We start from the raw sequence: 21,403 nt of genomic DNA on the forward strand, positions 1-21,403 counted from the left end.
CCTCTTCCACCCCACATGGTGGGATGTAGTTTTTGCTTCAAGAAAGCAGCCTGGTGGAATCTCTTGGCCCCAATCCCAAATTCTCTGGAGAAGGGGCTCTTTGGTTTAACTTGGATAATGCTGTCTTCATCTGGGGGTGGGCACATCGTGCATACATGGCTGCTGCTGGGGAACCGTGTAGATGATGTGAGAGGAGCAGCACCCGGAAGAGGGTGCTGGGCGGACGTCCAGGTCGTGTCCACTTCTGATTGTTTAATTCTTCTTCTAAGTGGATGGATCTTTCTTCAATACTCAGCAAATCCTGATCATTCCAGAATAACTCATTATAGCCAATTGGTTATAATGTGCTTCTCTAAGGTTATAATGTGTGTCCCTAAATATTTAGGGACAACAAATCTTCATGGGTTTGAAGACTTGATGGTGGAAAAAGGAGTATATTTTTGAAGGCTGGATTTTGATGAACAGTGATTATTCAGGGGGTCCATTTCAACCTGAAATTAGGAAAAACTGGCCAGGCGCAGTGGCTCACGCCTGTAATCCCAGCACTTTGGGAGGCCGAGACGGGCAGATCGCCTGAGGTCGGGAGTTCAAGACCAGCCTGGTCAACATGGCGAAACCCATCTCTACTAAAAGTACAAAAATTAGCCAGGCATGGTGGCGGGCACCTGTCATCTTAGCTACTTGGGAGGCTGAGATGCGAGAATCACTTGAACCTGGGAGGCAGAGGTTGCAGTGAGCCGACATCGTGCCACTGCACTCCAGCCTGGACGACAGAGCAAGACTCTGTCTCAAAAAAAAAAAAAAAGTGTTTTATATACACATTGGAATATTATTTAGCCATAAAGAGAATGAAATCCTGTCATTTGCAGCAACATGGATGGAACTGGAGGCCATTAAAAAATAAAATAAAATAAATAAGGAAAAACTGATCAATAGTTTGATTTGACCAAAACCAGGGCAAATCTGATTTTCATCTTTGCAAGGGGAGCAAATTTCTTTTATCTCCTCTGGCTTTGAAACCCTGAAATGAAAGGAGGAAAGGCAGAAAAAAGAACACATAGCAAGTTATCATCAGGCTCAGTGCCCATCACATTCCCTGAGCCTGCTTCCTTGACTTCATCCCTGGCAGGACTATTCAAAGATGATTCACTCATTCATCCATATATTCATTCATTCATCATTCCTTCATTCAACACATACGTTTTAACATTCATCCTGCTTTTCAAGCTATAGTTTAGTGAGGGAAATGGATAAACACAATACAGTGTGAGAACAGTTACAGGGCACATCTAAGCTAGCCCGGGGTGGGTCCGGAAATGTTTCCCGGAGCAGAGGAAACAGTTGACAGCCAAGTGTTGACAGATAAGTAGTATTAGCCAGGGGGAGACATGGGGAATGTATTCCAGGCAGAAGGAACAATGTGTATTAAAGGTTATTGGTAAGAAGAGTGTGTGGCCCAACCAGGAAACAGACATTCTAAAGGCATAGGGTCCACCCAGGAGCATGGTGGACCCAGATCCCTGAAAGATGGGAGGTGCTCAGGCACACTTCCTGGGCTAGTTGAGGAGTCTGGATTTTTATTCTTTTTTTTTTTTTTTTCTTTTGAGATGGAGTCTAGTTCTGTCACCCAGGCAGAAGTGGCACAATCTTGGCTCACTGAAGCCTCCACCTCCTGGGTTCAAGTGATTCTCCTACCTCAGCCTCCTGAGTAGCTGGGATTACAGGTGCCCAACACCACGCCTGGCTAATTTTCATGTGTGCATGTGTGTGTGTGTGTGTTTGCTGTTGTTGTTGTTTTTTGAGATGGTGTCTCGCTCTGTTGCCCAGGCTGAAGTGCAGTGGTGTGATCTCGGCTCACTGCAAGCTCCGCCTCCTGGGTTCACGCCATTCTCCTGCCTCAGCCTTCCAAGTAGCTGGGACTACAGGCGCCCGCCACCATGCCCAGCTAATTTTTTGTGTTTTAGTAGAGATGGGGTTTTGCCATGTTGGACATGCTGGTCTTGAACTCCCAACTTCAGGTGATCCGCCCACTTCGGCCTCCCAAAGTGGTGGGATTACAGGCTTGAGCCACCACGCCCGACTTGGATTTTTATTCTGAAGACTAATGGGGATTCTAAGGAAGGAACCAGCCTGATAGAATTTGCATTTGTGTCCACATCTGCTGGCTCACGGCTGTGTGGAAGGCTGAGTGATGGGGAGGAAGGATTACTGAATGGGGATCTGGAGGTGTGGCCTCATGCTTTGTTTCTAACCAGCTGTGTTGTCTTTGGAATGGTGCTTAAATTTGGGCTAGACCAGTGGGTCTCGGTCACCCCCCAGGGGACATCTGACAATGTCTGGAGGCATTCTTGGTTGACATAGTGGGGTGGGGGCTGCTACTGGCAGCTAGTGGGGAGAGACCAGGGATGCTGCTTAACATCCCACAGTGCACAGGGCAGCCCCCATCACAAGGAACTATCAGCTGAAACTGTGCATAGTGCCTACACTGGACCCTTGCTACTGAAAGTGTGGCCCGTGGACCAGCAGCATTGGCATCACCTGGGACCTTGTTAGAAATGCTCTTAGACCCCACTCCACATCCACTAAAGCCCACTGTTCATTTCAACAAACTCCCCGATGATGTGAGTGCACATTCAATCTGAGAAGGGCTTCTTTGAGGTGAGCCTTAGTGCCCATCCCCCTTTGGTGGCCCCAGATGCCAAGGGTGTGTGAAAGGGGTGGGTAGGGAATATGGGTCTCACCTGCCAATCTGCTTATATTAACACTCGTCCACAGGTGTGTTTTAACCGAGTGCTGGGGATTCACGAGAGCCACAGCGTGCACTACACCTTCGGCTTGCCGGCTCTGCTTGGAGAGATCACCTACATTGTGCTGATGGCGCTTCGTGTCGTCTGGGCCAGCAGTAACATGTGGGTCACTGGGCTTACCCGCCATCCCTGTAACACTCCCCTCCAACTCAGGAAGAAATGTGCGCAGAGTCCTTAGCTGGGGCGTGTGCATTCAGGGCCAGGTGCTCAGTTGGCTTCAGTAAATGCTTGTTGGCTGATTTATTCAGAAATTCTGCCCAGCCCCTACCTTGGATAGATTTATCACCTCTCCAGGCCACCTCTTCTTTCCAAATAGGGCAGCCTAGGTGTAGAACAAAGGCGCGAAATCTGAGACCCCACAAAGACAGAGCAGGTCAGATAGGCCCAAGCCAATTAAGACTGTGGTTCAGGTCATGATGCAGAGCTTTGCTGTGGACCTGCTCCCACTGCGTACTAGCTGGGCATGCGGCTTAACCTTTCTCGGCCTCAGTCACCCCATTGTAAATGGAGATAATGATACTGTCTCCGCTCATAGGGCTGTTGGGATGCTACTGGATTTAATAAGCGAATGCAGGAACATGCTAAGCACAGCCCGTCCCTGAGGCCCAGAGAGGGGTGGACCTTGGCTGAGGTCTCACTGTGAGGTGGGAATGTGGGCCTCCAGACCAGAGGGAGGTCCTGTGGCCCCTAGACAGTGGACAGCAATGGTCAGTTTGACACACCAGAGCCCTGGCCATTACCTCCTGGATGTTGTGTGAATATTTTCTGGACATGGCTTATATAAAATAAAAAAGTGAATTGGGTGCAATATAGGGATGGATTTTTAAAGATGAACTGATAGCCTGATGATAATCATATTCACTGATAACATTTACTACTGTTATTGACTGCTTTATAAGTGTTGAGCATTAGGCTAAAAACCATTATATGCGTTTTCTCCTTGAATTCTCACAACCGCCTACTGAGGTATTCTCAGACTCTAAGAAATGGTATTTAGGAGAAGTTATCTGCCCAAGATCACTGGGTTGGAACCTGGCTGTAAAAATGGCTGAAGCAGGTGATGAGGAGCTGATGTGTTTGGAGGTGTCTCAGAGAAATCATGGAGGTGCTGGGGTTCCTTCTGGTTCTTGGATGCCTTATACAGAGACAACCGTAGCCCCAAATTATAGGGATCACATAACAGTGGGTGAGATATCCTTGCTTGGGGTGAGGAGGGGATGACCTGTGTGAAGCAAGGCGCCTCTGTCATGGGTTCCAGTGATGTGTCTGCCACTGTCTTAATAACTGTGCAATTCTAAGCAGAAGCTTTCCTCCCTCTGGGCCTGAGAGTTCCCCTCTGTAAGATGAGGACTTGACCTAGCAAGGTCCCACTCGGATGCCTGTAGAGAACAGGCAGGGGAGGTTAGAAAAAAAAAGCCCGTGGGCCGGGCGCGGTGGCTCAAGCCTGTAATCCCAGCACTTTGGGAGGCCGAGACGGGCGGATCACGAGGTCAGGAGATCGAGAGACCATCCCGGCTAACACGGTGAAACCCCGTCTCTACTAAAAAATACAAAAAAACTAGCCGGGCGAGGTGGCGGGCGCCTGTAGTCCCAGCTACTCGGGAGGCTGAGGCAGGAGAATGGCGTAAACCCGGGAGGCGGAGCTTGCAGTGAGCTGAGATCCGGCCACTGCACTCCAGCCTGGGTGACAGAGCAAGACTCCGTCTCAAAAAAAAAAAAAAAAAAAAGAAAGAAAAAAAAAGCCCGTGAAGGAAGGGAGCTCTTCAGCTCGCACCCACCATCGCAGTGCAGGGACCCAGGCTCAGTGTTGCCAGATCCAATGACTTCTCAAGAGAAGCTTGAAATCTAGAGTTTTGCATGTGCTCTCCCAAGTACTGGCGGAAAATTCAAGATTGTTAGTAACACTGTGTGGCTAAATTCTGCTTGTGGGCTGTCTAGATCCCCAATTCTATGATTCTGTGGTTCTCTGGAAGCGTTGGTTCTCCACAGCGCCTGCGTCACCTGGAAGCTTGTTAGAAATGCAAGCCCTACCTGTGGCCCCACCTCAGACCTACCCAATCAGAAATCTGGGGGTGGGACCTAGCAGTTCATGTTTTAACAAGCCTCACAGGTATTCTCTTGCAAGCTCAAGTTTTAGAACCACTTACCTATAGCCAAAAAAGAAAAAACCAATCAGTGGTTTGCTGGTAAAGGATTAACTTAACAACTGGCTCTCCAAGAAGATAAAGCCTTGATTGGTAACACTTGCAATTTCTATGGCACAAACGCTTCCCACATGACTGAGTTCAAGCTGTCAAGGAGACATCACTGCACATGGACTTGGGAAGAGATGAGAACAATCAGCCCACTGAGCCTATGGGAACTGGCTCCAGCACATCTCTGCAAGTCACCTCTCATCAGGGTGAGTGAGTTGAGGACCAAGAAGCAGTTATCCTCTTGCCTTTGCAGGACCCAGGCAAAGGGAAGGGCATAGTGACTGATGATCTCTCATCCAGAGGCCTTTGGTCTGCTGAGAGTAAAATGTGTGGGCTTCACCAGGCGTGAAGCCAGCCTTGCAGCCTTGGTCATGGTACTCAAATTCTCTAAATCTCAGTTTTCTATCTGTAAAATGAGAAAATAAGACCTGTGTCACAGGGTTGCTGTGCAGATTTAGCAACAGAACATAGCCCCTTTCTCTATGATGAGTGATGCTGTATCAGTATGAGGACATCTCTATGTAATGGAAAGATGGAGAGAGGATTAAGGGCAAAGTCAGAACACTTAACAGGAACTGTGAATTAGCTACTTGGTGGCATTGGGCAAGTCAGTTAACTTTGTATTAATTCCACAAACAATATTTCCCAATTTCCTATTCAGATGAGCATATGTGATTGAGTCAGATGCTGTGATCAGAGCCAGGATGGAGCATTTCTCACAAACTGTGGGATTTTTAAGTGATGGGAAGGCACACTGAAATGGCATTGAATCATGCGGTGCAGATATTATTTTTCAATTCTCAATCCTCTGATTACATCAGGGAGAAAAGAAAGTCCCCACTTAGGCTGAGAATCTCTGTACCCTTCTAGCTCTTGTTAACCACTCTTTTGAATAGCAGAGAAAACCTCAGGCTGCCATATCTGGGAGAGATTTTAGCAACATTTTGTTTTCATTATATCTCTTTTTACAGCTACCTCCCATTTCCCTTCCATTTTAAGCTAGTAACACAGTTTTCTTTTAAATTCATTTATTTAAATGTAAAAATAAGTCTATTTGGAGAAAAAAAATTTAAATAGCATCTCTGGAATGCCAATATGGCTAAATTCATGAATGTTGTCCTCAAATGCTGAAATCTGGGAAGCATCTGGCCAAGCTTTGTGGACAGGCCTGCCTAGTTTGAATCCCAAGAGCCACCCATTCCAAGCCACAAGACATTGGAATTCTTGGTTCACTTCCCTAACCTGAACTTGCCCTCTGTGAAATAGGGACACTAATAGCTCACTCACAGGGCTGCTATGAGGACGTGTGTTGAGTGAGGTCTGGCCAGGGAAGACCCCGTGCAGGGAGACTGTTATCATGGTGATGGATTTCTGCTTCATTCATTTCTTTTTCCAGACAGCATCATATAGTATGAGTTGTGGGGTGGCAGTCAGCAGATTTGGGTTTATCCTTTATTCTGCCACTTATTACTTAAAAAACAACAAAAAACAACCCCAACTTATATAGTATAAGCTATATCCAGAAAAGTACAGATATCATACAAGTACCATTTGATGAATCTTCTGATATCCCTACATAACCAACACCCAGAACCTCTTCATGCCTCATTCTAGGATAACCACTAACCTGACTTCTAACAGCATCAGTCAGTTTTTGTCTGTTTTTGTACATTATATATGTGATGGTTTGAATGTGTCCCCCAAATTTCATGTGCTGGAAACTTAATCCTTCAATTCATATGTTGATGGTATTTGGAGGAAGGGCCTTTGGGAGGTAATTAGGATTAGACAAGCTCATGGGGTGAGGTATGATGGGACTGGTGACTAATAAGAAAAGAAAGAGAAATCTGAGCTGGCATGCTCTTGCCCTCTCACCGTGTGATGACTTCTCCATGTTACGATACAGCAAGAAGGCCCTCACCAGATGGTGACACCATGCTTTTGGACTTCCCGGCCTCAAGAACTGTGAGCTAAATAAATTTATATTTCTTTATAATCGCCCAGTTTGATATTTTGTCATAGCAACAGAAAATGGATGAAGAAAGAAAGTTAATGCAAGAAGTAGAGTTTTTGCTGTAACAGATTCCCAAAAATGTAGAAGTGGCTTTGGAACTGGGTGATGGGAATAGGTTGGAAGAGTTTTGAGCAGGCTAGAAAAAACCTGTATTGTGAAGAATGGAGCTTAGGCCAGGCATGGTGGCTCAAGCTTATAATCCCAGCGCTTTGGGAGGCTGAAGCAGGAGGATCACCTGAGGTCAGGAGTTCGAGACCAGCCTGGCTAACATGGTGAAACCCCGTTTCTACTAAAAATACAAACAATTAGCTGAGCGTGGTGGTGCACACCTGTAATCCCAGCTATTCAGGAGGCTGAAGCAGGAGAATCATTTGAACCCGGGAGGCAGAGGTTGCAGTGAGCTGAGATTGTGCCATTGCACTCCAGCTTGGGCAACAAGAGTGAAACTCCATCTTAAAAAAAAAAAAGAAAGAAAGAATGGAGCATTAAAGACAGTTCTGCAGTTCTGGTGAGGGCTTAAAAGAAGACCCCAGAACTAGGGAAAGTCTGAAACTTCTTACTGGTTACTTAAGTCACTGAGATCAGAATGCTGATAGAAATGTGACTGGTAAAAGCCATTCTGATGAGGTCTCAGATGGAACTGAAGAACCACGTGTTGGAAACTGGAGCAAAGGTCATCCTTTTTATACAGAAGCAAAGATCTTAGCTGAACTTCATCTGTGCCAGAGTGATTTATGGAAGGCAGAAAATTGTGTAGGTCAGGCCGGGCGCGGTGGCTCAAGCCTGTAATCCCAGCACTTTGGGAGGCCGAGACGGGCGGATCATGAGGTCAGGAGATCGAGACCATCCTGGCTAACACGGTGAAACCCCGTCTCTACTAAAAATACAAGAAAATTAGCCGGGCGAGGTGGCGGGCGCCTGTAGTCCCAGCTACTCGGGAGGCTGAGGCAGGAGAATGGCGTGAACCCGGGGGAGCGGAGCTTGCAGTGAGCTGAGATCGCGCCACTGCACTCCAGTCTGGGGTACAGAGCAAGACTCCGTGTCAAAAAAAAAAAAAGAAAATTGTGTAGGTCAGCCATGTTGTAGAGAATGAAAGAACATTTTCAGCTGAGAAAACAAAGTGAGGATGTGACCAAGCTACCGATTCATAAGAAAATTAGTACACATAGAACAAAGCCAGAGGCCGTTCATCAGAACAAGGGAGAAAAACTCCAAAGGCATTTCAGAGATCTTCAAGGCTGCCCCTCCTGTTACTGGCCCAGAGTTTTAAGAGGGCAGAATGGTTTGGAATGACCAGCTGCTGCCCAGGCTGCCTTGGTCTCTGCTCCCCACATTCTGGTGCAGCATTCCTCAGCCATCCCAGCTGTGGCTCAAGTGGCCCCAGGTGTGATGTGGAAGGTAAAAGTCATAAACCTTGGCAGCATCCACATGGCACTAATTTTGAAGGTGTGCAGAATGCAAAAGCTGAGGGGGCACTGCCTTCTTCCACCTGTATTTCAAAGGATGCTATGAACAGCCACCACAGAGAGCCCCCTAGCAGAGCAGTGTCTAGTGGAGCTACAAGGGTGGGGCCACTGCCAATTCCCCAGAACGGGAGAGCTATCATAGTGCAATGCCAGCTTGGGAGAACTGCAGGCATGAGACTCCAACCTGTGAGAACTGCAGCATGGGCAGAGCCCAGCAAAACCACAGGGGCAGGGCTCCCCAAAGCTTCGGGGGTCCAAATTTCATAGTGTGCCCAGGAGGTGGCACATAGAGTAAAAGATCATTCTGAAGGTTTAAGGTTTAATGTTGTTTTCTATGTTGGGTTTTGTACTTTCTTGGAACCAGTTACCCTTTTTTCCTTGCCTCTTTTTCCTTTTAGAATGGGAATGTCTGTCCTATGCCTGTTCTACTGTTGTATTTTGGAAGTAGATAACTTGTTTTGATTTTACAGGCTTACAGCCAGAGGGAATCTCCCATAATGAATTGTATCTTAAGTCTCACCCACATCTGATTTAGATGAGACCATGGACTTTGGACTTTTGAGTTGGTGCTGGAACAAGTTAAGACTTTGGGGGTTGTCTATATGTGGTGTTTCATGCCTGTAATCCTAGTGATTTGGGAGGCCGAGGTGGGAGGATTGCTTGAGCCCAGGAGTTCAAGACCAGCCTGGGCAACATAGTGAGACCTGTCTCTGCAAAAAAATAAAAATAAAAAAATTAGCCAGGCATTGTGGCATGTGCCTGTAGTTCTAGCTACTTAGGAAGCTGAGGTGAGAGGATCACTTGAGCCCAGGAGTTTGAGGCTGCGGTGAGCTATGGTCCTGCCACTGCATTCCAGCCAGGGCAACAGAGTGAGATTCTGTCTCTACAAATAAAATTAAATAAACGTAGCTGGATATGGTGGCACACATCTGTGGTCCTAGCTACTCAGGAGGCTGAGACAGGAGAATTACTTGAGCCCAGGAGTTTGAGGCTGCAGTGAGCTATGATCATGCCACTGCATTCCAACCTGGATGATAGAGTGAAATCCCATCTCTAAAAAAAAAACTTTGGGGCTATTGAGATGAATTTTGCATGTGAGAAGGACATGCATTTTGGGGGCTGGGGCAGAATGCTCTGGTTTGAATGCATCCCTCAAATTTCATGTGTTGGAAACTTAATTTCTAAATTCATGTGTTGATGAAATTGGAGGTGAGGTCTTTGGGAGGTAACTAGGATTAGATAAAGTTATCAGGGTGGGGCCCCTATGATGAGACTGGTGGCTTACAAGAGGAAGAGAGACCTGAGCTGACATGCTCTTGCCCTCTTGCCATGTGATACCCTCTGCCATGTTATGGCACAAGAAGAAGGTCCTCAACAGATGCCAGCAGCATGCTCTTGGACTTCCCAGCCTCCAGAACCATGAGCTATATATACTTATTTTATAAATTACCCATTCTGTGGTATTCTGTTATAGCAACAGAAAATGAACTGAGATAATATACATGGAATCATACAGTAAGTCTGTGCTTTTGTATGCTTTTTTACTCAACATTGTAGTTGTGAGATTCGTCCAGGTTGTTAAGCATTGCTGTACCCTTTTTCCACTGGGATATAGTGTTGTGTTATGCTTGGGTCTTAATTTATAAAGGTGACTGAGTGACATTTTCTTCTAGTATTATTGGAAGGAAAGTTTTGTTGTTCACAGTTCCCCTGTAAATAAGAGGCAGAACACTTCATGCAGGGCCACACAAAACTGTATCACCCAGGGACCAGGCAGCAGAAGGAGAGGGGGAACTGGGACTACGCCTTTATGAAAAAGAGTGGTGGGAGAGTAACTGGGTGAGGGCATCCACTAATGGCCAGGAAGTGAAAACACTTATGTTGGAGTTTGTAGCTGAGGGGTTTATGAATTTCCCATGCCTGAGAAAGCTGACTTGCAAGAAAATGAGATAAACAACTTTGGCCATTAGTGTGGCCCCGTGATAAATGAATGCCAAGTAGACAAATAGAGAATCTGAGAAAAGATAGTTGGAACAAGTGTGCCATTGTGTGAATACAGCAGAATTTATTTATCCATTATTGAGGAAGATTGGGTAGTTTCCAGTTTGGAGCTATTAGGAATATTCTAGTATTGCTCCTATGAACATTCTAGCACTTTTATTTTTGGAACACACGAATGCACTTCCATTGATTATATGCCTAGAAGTGAAATTGTTGAATTATACAGTATTCACACAGTCAGCTTTAGTGGCTACTGCTAAACAATTTTCTCTAGTAGTTTGTGCCAATCTAATCCCCAGTAGTATATACAGAAGCTCCTTTTACTCCACATTTTGCCAACACTTGGTGTTTTCCTGCTTTATGATTAGTCATTTAGGAATCAAACCTGTTGCTTAAATTTTGCTATCTCTAATAACTAACTAAATGGAGCACTTTTCATCTGATTTTGGACAGTTGAATATCTTTTCTTGTGAAATGTCTATTCAAGTTAGTTTGCCCATTTTCTATGGTGGTGTTTGGTCTTTTCTTATTGATTTGTAGGAATTTCTTACGTATCCTGAATATGAATCCCACTTTGTGGGTTACCTTTTTCCTTCTTTCTTTCTTTTTGAAAAGGAGTCTCCCTCTGTCACCCAGGCTGGGATGCAGTGGCGCTAGCTTACTGCAACCTCTTCCTCCCAGGTTCAAGCAATTCTCATGCTTCAGCCTCTTGAGTAGCTTAGATTACAGGCACATGCCACCATGCCCAGCTAACTTTTGTATAGACGAAATAATTTTTGGTAGAAACAGAGTTTTGCCATGTTGGCCAGGCTGATCTTGAACTCCTGGCCTCAACTTTGGCCCACCTTGGCCTCCCAGAGTCCCAGGATTACAGGTGTGAGCCACCGTGCCCAGCCCACCTTTTACTTTCTTAATGGTGTCTTTTGAACAAGAGAGACTCTTAATTTTAATATAGTCCAATTTATCATTGTTCCCTTTATGTTTAGTTCTTTTATGTCCTGTTTAAGAATTTTTGCAGCTGGCGTGGTGGCTCATGCCTGTAATTCCAGCACTTTGGGAGACTGAGGCGGGTAGATCACGAGGTCAAGAGATCAAGATCATCCTGGCCAACATGGTGAAACCCCATCCCTACTAAATATACAAAAAATTAGCCGGGCATGGTGGCTGACTCATGCCTATAGTCTCAGCTACTTGGGAGGCTGAGGCAGGAGAATAGCTTGAACCTGGGAGGCAGAGGTTGCAGTGAGCTGAGATCATGCCACTGCACTCCAGCCTGGTGACAGAGCAAGACTCACAACTCAAAAAAAAAAAAAAAAAGAAATTTTGCAAGGTCATGCAGATGTCCCCCTGAATTTTTTCTAAAAATCACTTAATATTAGATCAATGAATTGAGTAATTGACTCCATTTTTCAGTCATTCAATAAACATTTCCCTGAGGTTTTGATAACCTGAACTGTGTTTGGTGCTGGAGAGGAAGCAAACTATTGAAGATATACAAAGATGGCAAAGATGAGGGCCTGGAGCTTGCCATGCGGATGGGGGGAGGCTGCCTGAATGGTTGGGCAGGTAGTTGTTGATATCTGCACTCACTACTTGAGCAGCAGGGTGGCAACTCTTTTTATCTTTTTAATTTATTTTTCTAGTCTCAGGGTAGTTCTTTTCAATTCTCTCCACTCCCCCATGATCTCATGAAGTAGGAATTGCCATTATTTCCCCCACTTTATAAGGAACGATCAGTAAAGACAGGTAAGATAACCAAATGACATACAAGGGGGGTCCACCCCACGAGGCTGCAGGCTTGGGGCTTTGCTTTGTCTTAAAAATGAGAAGATGAGCTGCCCACCTGTTGAGACAAGAAATAGGAAAGGCTTAAAAAACTGGCTTGTTGTGTACAACTATCCGTGGGGCTGCAGTGAAGGCAGTTCCCAGGTGCAGGCTGAACCCTGGCACAATCACATTTAGCATCCAAGGGCCCCCGTAATATCTTAATCTTTGAATTGAACCCCTGGGGTTGCCTTGAAGGGGAGAGGTCCTGGAAGTATGTTCAAGGGGTAAGGACGGGCAGGGAGATGGGTCTGAAAGCCAAGCTCTACCCCACCCACCTTGCCCCAAGAGAAATAGAACCTTCATCTTTAATTGCCTGATGAGAAAACTGGGGGCTGGCCAGACGTGGTGGCTCATGCCTGTAATCCCAGCACTTTGGGAGGCTGAGGTGGGCAGATCACTTGAGGTCAGGAGTTCAAGACCAGCCTGGTCAACATGGTGAAATCCCATCTCTATTAATAATACAAAAATTAGCCAGGTATGGTGGCATGTGCCTATAGTCCCAGCTACTTGAGGCACAAGAATCGCTTGAACCTGAGGGGCAGAGGTTGCAGTGAGCCGAGATCGTGCCACTGCACTCCAGTCTGGATGACAGAGTGAGATTCCGTTTCACAAAACAACAACAACCACCAAAAAAAAAAAAAAGAGAGAGAGAGAGAAAACTGGAGGCTCTGAGAGGTTAAGGGACTTGCCCAGGGTCTTGCAGTTAGTAAGTGACAGAGCTGGCACTTGAGCTTGGGTTTTCTGACTCCTGGTCTGGTTCATTATCCACAAGGTGCTGAGAACTAAAATAAGCCACAGACGATCTTGGAATCTCCTTCCCCTCCCTCCCTCCCACAGGTCTGCATGGCTTTTGGGGAAAATGACAGGGGAATGTACCAGCTAGGAAGAGGACCCTTGTTTTCCTCATGGCCCTTCCTGGCAATGGCACTACTGACACCAACAGTCCTTTTTGTCCCTGATGACCTCTGCTGCCTGATGCCCAAGTGACCACCTCTGCTTTGTCATTTCTAGGATCGGCTTCCAGGTCCTTCTCAGCACTGGGACACTCAGCTTGGCCATGGCGATGAGTATCACATCTGGTCTCCTGACAGGTCAGTGTGAGGCCACCTTTCTTCCACCATTGCCCAGGACACAGCACCTACATCCAGAGCACACCCTGCCATGTGGCTGGATGTATTTGTGCCCCATCTCCTTCCCTGAGGATCACATAATTTCATAATTGGAAAGGTCCTTAGAGGTCACCTGCTGCTGATGTGGACTGTGAGGCCAGGGAAGGGAAGGGACATCCCTGAGATTATAAGTAGGGTGAGTGGCAACATTGCAGACTTTTGAACCCAGGGCTGATGATCACACTCAGTTTTGCACAGAAGCCTGAGAAAATCCTTACACACAAAAGCCTACCTTTTATTTCTGAGGACACCCATAATACTATTTTATTCAACAGATATTTATTCAATATCCACTATGAGCCAGGCACTGGGGACACAGCTGTGAGCAAAACAAATTCTCTGACTCCATAGAACTGACCTTCTAGTGGGGGAAAGTATTAACAATAAATAGACAAATAAGTGTCTACTATGTCAGATGGTAATAAGTGGCTGTGAAGACAGAGCAAACTAGAGAGACATAGAGTCAGTGTGGGATGGGGTGTTCTTTTAGAGGGGTGGTCAGGGAGGGGTTATCTGAGTAGTTGGCTTTTAAGCAGAGGCCCCAGTGAAGAGGAGGGAGATATGCCATGCATTTAGTTAGGGGAAGAACCTTCCATGAAAATAGGATGGCAAGTGCAAAGGCCCTGAGGCAGGAGCATGCTTTGTGTGTTGAGGGAACAGTAAGGAGACCAGTGTGGTTGGTGTGAATGGAGTGAGAAGGAGTGGCAGGGGTTGAGGGCAGAATGGTAGCGAGGAGCAGGCCCTTATAAAAGATGGGAAGCCACTGGAGATCTTTCAACAAAGGAGTAAAGTATATTTCTGCTCTTGCAATACAATAGAACAGCAAAAAATCTTGGGGAGTTGCTAATTAGTCAGTTTTACTTATAGGCCAGGTGAAAATATGTGGCTATGTGCAGTGGCTCACACCTGTAATCCCAGCACTTTGGGAGACCGAACTGGGAAGATCACCTGAGGTCAGGAGTTCGAGACCAGCCTGGCCAACATGGTGAAACCCCGTCTCTACTAAAAATACAAAAATTAGCCAGGCGTGGTGGCGGGCGCCTATAATCCCAGCTGCTTGGGAGGCTGAGGCAGGAGAATTGCTTGAACCTGGGAGGCAGAGATTGCAGTGAGCCGAGACTCTGGAAAAAAAAAAAAAAAGGAAAAAAGAAAAAAAGAAAAAACACATTCAGGCCGGGAGCAGTGGCTTACGCCTGTAATCCCAGCACTTTGGGAGGCTGAGGCGGGCAGATCACCTGAGGTCAGGAGTTTGAGACCAGCCTGACCAACATGGCAAAACCCTGTCTCTACCAGAAATACAAAAATTAGCCAGGCGTGGTGGCATGTGCCTGTAGTCCCAGCTACTTGGGAGGCTGAAGTAGGGGAATGGCTTGACCCCAAGAGGTGGAGGTTACAATGAGCTGAGGTTGCACCACTGCCGTCCAGCCTAGGCGAGAGTGAGACTGTCTCAAAAAAAGAAAAAAAGAAAGAAAATATACATTCCATCCAGAACTGTTCACCTTTATTCTATAAGCAAACATCTTTTATTGGTTAGACACCCATATACGTGTCCCTAAGCAGGAGGTGGATGCCAAATAAGAGACAAATGACATAAGACACTATGAGTTGTGTGACGTCGGGCATGTCACTTCACTCCTTCTGAGCCTTGGTTAGCTTCTCTGTAAAATGAAAGGATTTTAATAACTAAGCTGGCTTCCTTCCAGCTTTAACAAACTATATGGAGGTACTTTTTGGAGTTACCTGGGTAATTTTTGAGCATGAGATTGGCTAGAATTCCTTTAATATACCAATGTTGGGCCTTAGCTTTCGGCAGAGTCTGTGTGAAGAAGCAGAGGCGGAGTAGAGTTAATTCCGTAAGTTAACGTTCAGTTCGTGGCAGCTGGCAATCCAACCCTGGGAAAGGCTGCCGGATTTAGCAAAACTGCAAGGTGTCTGTTTTTAAATTCGAAATGAATTGGGTATCCTGCATTTTATTTGGCAACTGTATCCCGGGAATCACACTGTTCACTGTTATCACTGGTATGTTCAAAGTGGTGCTGACTTGTACTCTGTCTTGTAAGGTACCTGGGGGTCTTTTTTTTGAGACGGAGTCTTTTTTTGAGACGGAGTCTCCGCTCTGTTGCCCGGGCTGGAGTGCAGTGGCGCGATCTCAGCTCACTGCAAGCTCTGCCTCCCAGGTTCATGCCATTCTCCTGCCTCAGCCTCCCGAGTAGCTGGGACCACAGGCGCCCGCCACCACGCCCGGCTAATTTTTTGTATTTTTAGTAGAGACAGGGTTTCACCGTGTTAGCCAGGATGGTCTCGATCTTCTGACCTCGTGATCCGCCTGCCTCAGCCTCCTAAAGTGCTGGGATTACAGGCATGAGCCACCGCGCCTGGCCCTAGGGGTCTTATGCTTCACTGGAGTCAAAAAAGATGAACAGAGGAAAAGACAATCATATTGTTCCTTTAAGAGTTAAGACCAACAGGCTTTCCTCTTTATATGTTGTTTTTGACATTAGCGAACTGGTGATTAAAAACAACTTGGGTGGCTCATACTTGTAATCCCAGCACTTTGGGAAGCTGAAGCAGGAGAATAGCTTGAGGCCAGGAGTTCAAGACCAGCCAGGGCAACATAGTGAGACCCCATCTCTACAAAAGATACAAAAAATTAGCCAGATGTGGTGGTACACCTGTAGTCCCAGCTACTCCGGAGGCTGAGATGGGAGGATCAGTTGAGCCTGGAGGCAGAAGTTGCAGTGAGCTGAGATCATGCCATTGCATACCAGCCTAGACAACAGAGTGAGACCCTATCTCAGAAAAGGAAACAAAACAACTTGGACAATGGAAGGGGGAAAAATTCCCTCAAGCAGCCAAAATTGCACCAAATGGATTCCCAGAAGCCAAGCACTTAACTTGTTAATTGACCTTTCTATTTGGAGCCTGTCTGTACTTATTTAAGAAACAATCCTATCAAGCATAGTTATTGGATTTCTCAGCTCAGGTAGATTAGAAATAGCAGATTAGAGGTGGGCTAGGTTTCTAGAGGTAAAGTACACCAGCAGAAGTTAGAAGTGAAAGCAAAGAGCCTAACAGAAGAAGATAAATTCTTTTTTTTTTTTTTTTTTTGAGACAGAATTTTGCTTTTGTTGCACAGGCTGGAGTGCCGTGGCGCTATCTCGGCTTACCGTGTAACCTCCGCCTCCTGGGTTCAAGTGATTCTCCTGCCTCAGTCTCCTGAGTAGCTGGGATTACAGGCATGCACCACTACGCCCGGCTAATTTTGTATTTTTAGTAGAGACAGGGTTTCTCCATGTTGGTCACACTGGTCTTGAACTTCCGACCTCAGGTGATCTGCCCGCCTTGGTCTCCCAAAGTGCTGGGATTACAGGCGTGAGCCACTGCGCCTGGCTGAGAAATTCTTAAAACTGGACACAAGAACACAAAACGCTTGGGCTGCTGAGAGATTAGACCAACAACCCTCCATGGCTACACACCTTTTCCACATTATATGGCACGTTATAAATGGGTATTCCTAGTGATAGTTCTGATTTTTTTTTTTTAGAAAAAGTCTAAATATGTTTAGTGTTGTCTCAGAAGACAAAATATATTTTAGACAGATATTCCTCAGTGATGAGTAAGCCTCAGCTATCTGGAAAATTCATGCAGGTGCCAGAGATCATTACTGAGTAATTCAAGCTAACTGCGTCATATGCTGGTGGTACCCTGCATGCCAATATCACCTAAGGGAAGCACCGCGAAAGGGAAATTTGAATCTCACTAAGCACTCGCCCATTCACGTTAACCACGCTGGAACTGATCATCCTTAATAATACACAGATAAATCTATCAGGAGCATTTCCTTGCTTCCTGTGAAAGGAAGCACTCATTCCATGTGTCCCGTGAAATTCAGCCAACTTCCAGAAGCTGGAGGAATACATATGGCCAAGCTATCTGGGCAGAGAGTAGACGGAAAATGGAGGCTGGGCACAGTGGCTCACACCTGTAATCGCACCCTTTGGAAGGCAAAGGCGGGCAGATCACTTGAGCTCAGGTGTTCAAGACCAGCCTGGGCAACACGGCGAAACCCCGTCTCCGCAAAAAATACAAAAAAAAAAAAAAAAAAAAAATGAGCTGGTTATGGTAGCACACACTTGTGGTCCCAGCCACTTGGGAGGCTGAGGTGGGAGGATTGCTTGAGCCCGGGAGTTTGAGGCTGCAATGAGCTGTGATTGTGCCAGTGCACTCCAGCCTGGATAACAGAATGAGACCCTGTCCTAAAAACAAAAAATAAAAGATACTTAAAGAGATGGGGAAAAGGAAGGGCAGGCACCAAAGCATATTATAAGCTACTTTCCTAACTACACAAGTGGAATCTTAAACTGAGGTTCTCGGGAGTTGACTGGAGCCAGAGAAGACAGACCTATAGGAGCACCCAATTGGAGTAACCCTCTGTAGTAGCCTGTATGTCTTACACGGATCAGCTTTCAGGGGGCCCTTCTACTCCATCTGGGGAAGGACATCAGATGTGTGGTTCTCATGTACTGCTCAGTGCACTGCCATTCCCAGTTCTTTTTTAAAAAAAAAATGTCTACAGAATCGGCCAGATGCTATGCCTTATGCCTATAATACTAGCACTTTGGGAGGCCAAGGTGGGTGGATCACCTGAGGTCAGGAGTTCTAGACTAGCCTGGCCAACATGGTGAAACCCTGTCTCTACTGAAAAAAAAAAAGTTAGCTGGATGTGGTGGCAGGCACCTATAATCCCAGCTACTTGGGAGGCTGAGGCAGGAGAATCACTTGAAACTGGGAGGCAGAGGTTGCAGTGAGCCAAGATCATGCCATTGTACTCCAGCCTGGGCGATAGAGCGAGACTCTGTCTCAAAATAAAATATAAAATAAAAATAAAATAAAATAAAATAAAATGTCTACAGAATTAAGCTGGTCCAGGAATGATGGGGCTTCCTTTTATTTGTCTTTCAGTTGTGGGAGAAAAAGGATTTCTATTGAGATACTGTCATTTTGACACACAATATTTCGATTAATCTTGAGATTAAAAATCCTGTGCTCCAAAAGTTTTAACATTTAATTATGCATTTAAACAGGTTTGCTTCTAAATCTCAAAATATGGAAAGGACCTCATGTGGCTAAATATTTTGATGACCAAGCCTTCTGGGAGGTAAGATTTTTCACCTATTAATGTGATAGATTTTGAGTGCGTGAACTTAAAAACATACTTGGGTATATATGTTGACTTGCTGTTTTTGAGTAAAATGGAAACAAAAATGAAGTAAGGAACAGCAGGAGGAACTGGAGGAGGAACAAATCCATGATATGCGTGTGTGGGGGAGGATGGCGGGGAGGTGGCAAAAGTCACCATTTCCCTGATGCCTCAAATTCATTCACAGTCAGGGATGAGACAGCTGCCACTGGCTGCACTTCCCCTTCCCATCTGCAGTCCTCAACATAGCCAAATAGTTTGACATTCAGGTGGCAGAACCCTGCAAGGCAAGAGCAGGAAGAAACCTCAAGCCTTGGAGTCCAACCCCTTTTTTGACAGATGCTAAGAGTGGAGATATGACTTACCAAGATCTTACAGCTGGCTGGGCGCGGTGGCTCACGCCTGTAATCCCAGCACTTTGGGAGGCCGAGGTGGGCGATCACCTGAGGCCAGGAGTTTGAGACCAGCCTGGCCAACATGTTGAAACCCCATCTCTACTAAAAATACAAAAGTTAGCTGGGCGTGGTGCCACATGCCTGTAATCCCAGTTACTTGGGAGGCTGAGGCAGGAGAATCGCTTGAAATCAGGAGGCGGAGGCTGCAGTGAACCAAGATCGCGCCACTGCACTCCAGCCTGGGCGAAAAGAGCTGACACTGTGTCTCAAAAAAAAAAAAAAAAAAAAAAATCTTACAGTGTGTGAGTATCCAGGCTGAGTCCTGAACACAGCTCTTGATAAATGGTAACAGGCAGGCACAAAAAAATGTGTTGTACAGGAGTCTGAGATCACTTAGCAAAGGGACATAGAGCTCAAACAACTCAGCAGCTGCTGAGGGTCCCGTGTTACATTGTAGTGTTTGTTGTTGAGACTGTGCTAGAAAGAAGGTAAAGAAGGTTGGGGCTCACTCCCTGCCCCCTTCCCACTCTTCTCCCTTTGACCTACTCATAGTTTACGCAGCACTCTGATGTGTCCCCTTAGGCCATCCTCTAGTCAATGCTGTGGGTAGGCTGGACCAGCAGGGACCTGTATTGTCACAGTAAGTCCAGGCCAACAGAGGTCAGACTGCCGCCCGGTGTTGTACCTTTGTGAGTGGCAGAGCCAAGCCAGAACCCAGGCCTTCTGAATCCCAGGCCAATGTTTGCCACACCCAGCATCCAAGATGTTGCTCACTAAGGGGACAGAGAAGCAGCCTTATTATGGGCCTGGACACCTGTGCCTGAGGGATCAAGCAGAGAGAACCTGAGGAGAGACCCTGCCCCTTCTTTTCCTTCTCCTTCCTCTCCTTTCTCCTTCCTCTTCTTCCTCTTCAAATAACTTTTTGAGGTATAACTGGCAATCAATTGTACATATTTAGGCCGGGTGTGGTGGCTTATGCCTGTAATCCCAGCACTTTGGGAGGCCAAGGCGGGTGGATCACTTGCGATCAGGAGTTTGAGACCAGCCTGGGCAACATGGTGAGACTCCGTCTCCACTAAAAATATAAAAATCAGCCAGATGTGATGGCAGGCGTCTGTAATCCCGGCTACTCGGGAGGCTGAGGCAGGAGAATCACTTGAACCTGGGAAGCGAAGTTTGCAGTGAGCCCAAATCATGCCACTGCACTCCTGCCTGGGTGACAGAGCAAGACTTTGTCTCAAAAACAAAACAATTGCACATATTTAAAGTATATAATTTGATACATTTTAACGTATTTGTACACCCAAGAGACCACCACCACCATCAAAACAAGGAGCACACTCATCACTTCCACACACTTCCTCCTGCTCCTTTGAAATTCCTCCCTCCCTATCCACCTGGTTCCACCCACAGGCAACCACTGAACTACTTTCTGTCACTACAGATGGTTTGCATTTTCTGTAATTTTTTGGTTTGAGACAGGGTCTCACTCTGTCACCCAGACTGTAGTGCAGTGACGCCATCATGGCTCACGGTAGCCTCAACCTCCCCAGGTTCAGGTGATCCGCCCCCCCTTACCTCCTGAGTAGCTAGGACCACAGGTGCATGCCACCATGCCAGGCTAATTTTTGTATTTTTTGTTTGTTTGTTTTTGTAGAGATGGGGTTTCACCATATTACCTAGGCTGGTCTCGCACTCCTGGGTTCAAGCAATCCTCCTGCCTTGGCCTCTCAAAGTGCTGGGATTATAGGTGTGAGCCACTGTGCCCAGCCCTCTGTAATGTTATACAAAGGGAATCATGCAGCACGTACTCCCCTTGTCTGGCTTCTTTTGCTCAGCGTGATTACTCTAAGAATCATCCGTGTTGTTGCGTGTAACTGACTTTATCAGCTTCCTCCTGCAGCTGTCAGCTCCTGGCTTCTCCCAACAGCCAGTCTCTCTTTGTCCCCTGCAAGGGTTCTTGCCTATTTAGCAGAATCAGGGTACTCTATTGAAAGGACTCAGAAAATTGGTTTAATCTATTCATTCATTCCTCAAGTATTTATTGAATAACTATTCTAATCAACCAAGGATACCACAAACAGGACAGGTCTCCAGCTCAGTCACTAGAGTTGCAATAAATATTTGCCGGATAGGTCAGGTGCAGTGGCCCACACGTGTAATCCCAGCACTCTGGGGATTACTGAGACAGGAGGATCTCTTGAGCCCAGAAGGCCAAGGCTGCAGAGAACCATGATCCTGCCACTGCACTCCAGCCTGGGTGACACAGTAAGACCCCGTCTCTGAAAAAAAATTTGCTAGATAAATTAAGGAAATCCGAGGAACCCTA

The 21,403-nt window shown here is 46.3% G+C and overlaps 1 protein-coding gene across 13 annotated transcripts in view; it reads left to right on the forward strand.

Annotated features, from left to right (window-relative positions):
- Positions 1–21,403, forward strand: part of LOC105494466 (RH-like protein) — a 66,563-nt gene that overhangs the window by 40,361 nt on the left and 4,799 nt on the right. For 9 of the 13 annotated variants that reach the window (XM_011762892.3, XM_071098380.1, XM_071098368.1 and 6 more), the window contains 3 exons: positions 2,776–2,909; positions 13,322–13,401; positions 18,564–18,637. In XM_011762892.3, the coding sequence (XP_011761194.2) occupies positions 2,776–2,909; positions 13,322–13,401; positions 18,564–18,637 (288 nt within the window). Of the gene's footprint in view, positions 1–2,775; positions 2,910–3,823; positions 3,994–13,321; positions 13,402–18,563; positions 18,638–21,403 lie in introns of all 13 variants that reach the window. The other 4 variants (XM_011762893.3, XM_011762894.3, XM_011762896.3 and 1 more) reach the window with 4 other exon arrangements.

This window comes from Macaca nemestrina, chromosome 1 (genome assembly GCF_043159975.1).
Source record: "Macaca nemestrina isolate mMacNem1 chromosome 1, mMacNem.hap1, whole genome shotgun sequence".
NCBI classification, from domain to species: domain Eukaryota; kingdom Metazoa; phylum Chordata; class Mammalia; order Primates; family Cercopithecidae; genus Macaca; species Macaca nemestrina.